This window comes from Corvus kubaryi, unplaced genomic scaffold (genome assembly GCF_017639235.1).
Source record: "Corvus kubaryi isolate FWS band 111438036 unplaced genomic scaffold, C.kubaryi_AGA036_p1.0 37312, whole genome shotgun sequence".
Classification (NCBI taxonomy): domain Eukaryota; kingdom Metazoa; phylum Chordata; class Aves; order Passeriformes; family Corvidae; genus Corvus; species Corvus kubaryi.
The window spans coordinates 1,193,268-1,196,691 of NW_024581098.1; the positions used below are offsets into that span (position 1 = coordinate 1,193,268).

Consider the following 3,424-nt stretch of genomic DNA (forward strand, 5'->3'; position numbering starts at 1 on the left):
GTAAGAAATTAAGCAATCTCCCTGTTTATTTTGTCTAACTGAAAACTAATTATGAAACAGTTCATTGCCCTCTGGGTGGGTATAATGTCCATCCAAGGAAAGAAGGATACAGTTCTTCCAAAGGAGAGAAACAAGTTACAGCAGAGGTAAAGGACAAGGGTAAACCTGGATGGCTCATAATGGTAAAGGGCCTAGTTGGGTTCCAATACAAAACTTCAAAACCCTAAATGATCAACACGTAAATTAAAGAACGAAATTTAATGGCCTTAGTATTTATAGCAGCATTTGTATCTTAGGAACCCACTAAGTTCCTAAGTGGGGGTGACATTTGACAATCTTTGCTGAAGGGGTTACAAACTTTCCCAAACTAGCAGCTCCGGGATGTTGTCCAGCAAGATTGCATGGTCAGCCATGGCAGTCTGCAGACTCCCTAGATCTTCTCTGGGGATGTGGGTGAGAAATGAGGGACTATTTGCTTGCCTTTTGCAATACTGCTTTTAATCCTTAGGTGTATTCTGCTATCCGCCTCAAACAGACATCCAATAAAGACTTTGGGGTTTTTATGAGCAGCAAAATTATTCTGTCTTAACAGTGCCACATGGATTTCCTTCCCATGTGACCTGCTCCCAGGACTAGAAGATGTAAACCTAGTCCATGATTAGTAATGAAGGTGGGCAGAGGAGCTTGAGCTAAGGCAGTTCCAGAGAAAAATTCAGTCCTATTCTGTGGTGTCAGTATGTGTCTCTGTGGGCAAAATAAAAGAATAATAAAACAATAGAAACAAATAAGAAAAGGAGAGAATTTTTGGGATTTATTTTGCAGCTGATTAATTAATATGCTGTTTTATTTCTCCCCTTTCCTTCTTCACTCAGCCTAACCATCAGCCTGACAAAAGTAAACTCCTTATATGCACCCAATAAAGATGCAAAAGCAGGAAATCCCATAGCGAGAGAATGGCACTTCGCTTCAGTTATCCTGGGAATCCACAGGTCAGACCAGAGTATCTAGTGCAGCATGCTGACCTCTAAAAACATTTGTGTGACAAAACCCTTTGTAAGTCTTTATTAGTTAAACATGGCTTGATCTCTGATCTTGTGGGATCACACCCCCAAAGATGAGTGAGGATGGCACAAGCATAGGGTGATGTGGGGAAGAAGCTGGTTCCCATCACCAGCAATGACATAGTCCCTGTGAGATACAGCCCTGAGTGTGTGCTGCCTGAGATAACCAGAGAAGGGCATGAATGAAGGACTTGGGGAAAGAGACATAGTTTGCAGGGAAATGTTGTATGGCAGACAGATTCAGAATAGTTTAAATCTTTTTCAAATCTAAATTCCCCATTTTCACATCTTAAAGGATATCTCATTTTTTTTTCTTTTTCTCCCACTCTTATTAAGTAAATATCTAAGTGGTAACTTATGACAGAGTTATACTTGCAAAATACCAACATAAAATATTGTCTGGTATAATCTGAAAAATGTGTATTGCTTTTCAGTCTGTCGAGAGCACCTGAATTCAAGTGCTCTCTGAAAGTTGAGATTCTATTCACTAATTTTTGGCTGATCTATTTAGGGCTTTAGGAGGCAAGTTTTTTAACCTGTGGGTTTAATGGTTTTGTTAGGTTACTACCTTTTTTGCAAACTTTTCATTAAGTCTCATTGTCAAAAATTAAAAAAGCTGTTTTGAAGAAGCAAACTTTTACAAGGTTTGTAGTTCATGAATTCACCTGCCGAAGACAGATTACCACTTTCCTTACCATCAAAACAGAACCGAATTTATACACACTTCAGACTTTGCTCACGGCTTCTTGGTTCAATAAAAGAAGGGGAGAATTAGTTTCCTTGTTGTACTCCCAAGGGAATCCCGCTAAGTTAAAGCACATTTTAATCTCTTGAGCCGGCAGCTTTATTAGTAAGCGTTCCCCAATCTTCAGGGAAATCTAATTTCACAAATAGATCAGAGTCACTTCAAACGCAGCTTTCAGTTGCCATCCACCGGGGGACAATCGGGGAGGAGGAAGTTTGTCAGAAAAGACCCTCTCTGAGCCCAAGAGTGATTACCAGAGGTGTCTCCATCGACTGCCACCCACCTAAAGTCGATAGTACTCAAATGAGTACGCCGGTGTGGACTATATAAGAGAAGCGCATGGCCCTGGAGGGCGCATCCCCCATCTCCGGGCGCAGCACCGAGCGCCCCACTCCGCGCCCGGCGGAGACGCCGCGGGGACACGGGCTCTCCGACGGCGGCACAGGACCTCGCTCCCCAGCCCGCACGCACCCAGCCGGACTCGCCTCCGCCTGAAGGTAAGCGGCCTCCCGCCGGCTCTCTGGAGGGGATCTTGGTGTGGAACGAGGGGGTGTCGCTGCCCCGGAGCCAACCGCGGGTCGTTGCCCGGTTACTCACCGGGTTTGCCGTGCGCCCCGGCGGCGGCGGAGGAAGGGAGAGCCCCGAGCCGTCGGGGAGAGCCGGCTCCCTTGAGGCTCCGATTAACTCCTTCGCCCAGGAGGATTTGCAAGGCAGGCCAACTAGAACACAGTTTGTAAATAACAGAATTTGCCTCCCTCCCTCTTAATTCTACCCGTTTTCTATAATTAGAATAGCTTACTTAGGGCATTAAGAGCTGCTCTCGAAGCCCCAGCCTGCGGTAATTGTTTTCGCCCTTTACACCCTGATTTGCGGCAGTTCCGATGTAACTCTCCGCTCACTGAACTCCATCCCCCTGCCGTCCGTGCTCGCTCCCCGAACCCCCCGCTGTGGCGCTCCCCGGGTGGAGCACAAGGTGGCTGGACAAGGCTGGCCCGTTGTGGGGGCTCCCCCGCCGCCCTGCTCCGCCGACAGAACCAGGAGGCACCCGCGGGCGCGGGGACTCCAAGGGCAAAGGGAGCCGAGCAAATCCCCTGCAAAACCCTGTACCGCGAATATGTGCGGCGCGGTTAATAACCTTGCCCTAATCCGTGACTATTAAACGCACTCTCCGAGGAGCTGGGCGAGCGTGGCGGCACTGCGGGGTGCCGGCCCGTCGGGTCCCCGCTCCGCGCCCCCTCCGCCGGCGCTCCGCGGGCTTCGCCCGGCCCACCGTGCGGGAGCGGCGGTGCCCCCGGGCGCGGCATGGGGGGCGGGCGGGTGGGGTGCGGGCCGGGCCCAGCGCTGACCGCCTTCGCTGTCTGCCTCCTCCCAGCGCCGCAGAGATGCGAGGGGCGAAGAAGCGCCAGGCGCTGCCCGCCATCGTGCTCCTGCTGCTGGCCTCGGCCGGGCCGCCGCCGGGCGCCGAGGGCAGGGACGTGCCCGCCGCCGGAGCCGAGCGGGGGGCGCTCCTCGACATCCTCCTCCAAGCCCTGGGCGACGACGGCCGCCCGCCGCCGCCCCGCCCGCCGCGGAGGGACCGGGTGATCTCCCGGCGGTACAGCGGCAGCAGTGCCCCCCC

The 3,424-nt window shown here is 51.6% G+C and overlaps 1 protein-coding gene across 1 annotated transcript in view; it reads left to right on the forward strand.

Annotated features, from left to right (window-relative positions):
* The first annotated feature begins 1,862 nt into the window (after nt 1–1,862).
* ALKAL1 (ALK and LTK ligand 1) overlaps nt 1,863–3,424 on the forward strand; it is a 37,129-nt gene continuing 35,567 nt past the window's right edge. The window contains exons 1-2 of the mRNA XM_042029114.1: nt 1,863–2,303; nt 3,179–3,416. Of these exons, the coding sequence (XP_041885048.1) occupies nt 3,189–3,416 (228 nt within the window). The 5' untranslated portion in view covers nt 1,863–2,303; nt 3,179–3,188. The remainder of the gene's footprint in view (nt 2,304–3,178; nt 3,417–3,424) is intronic.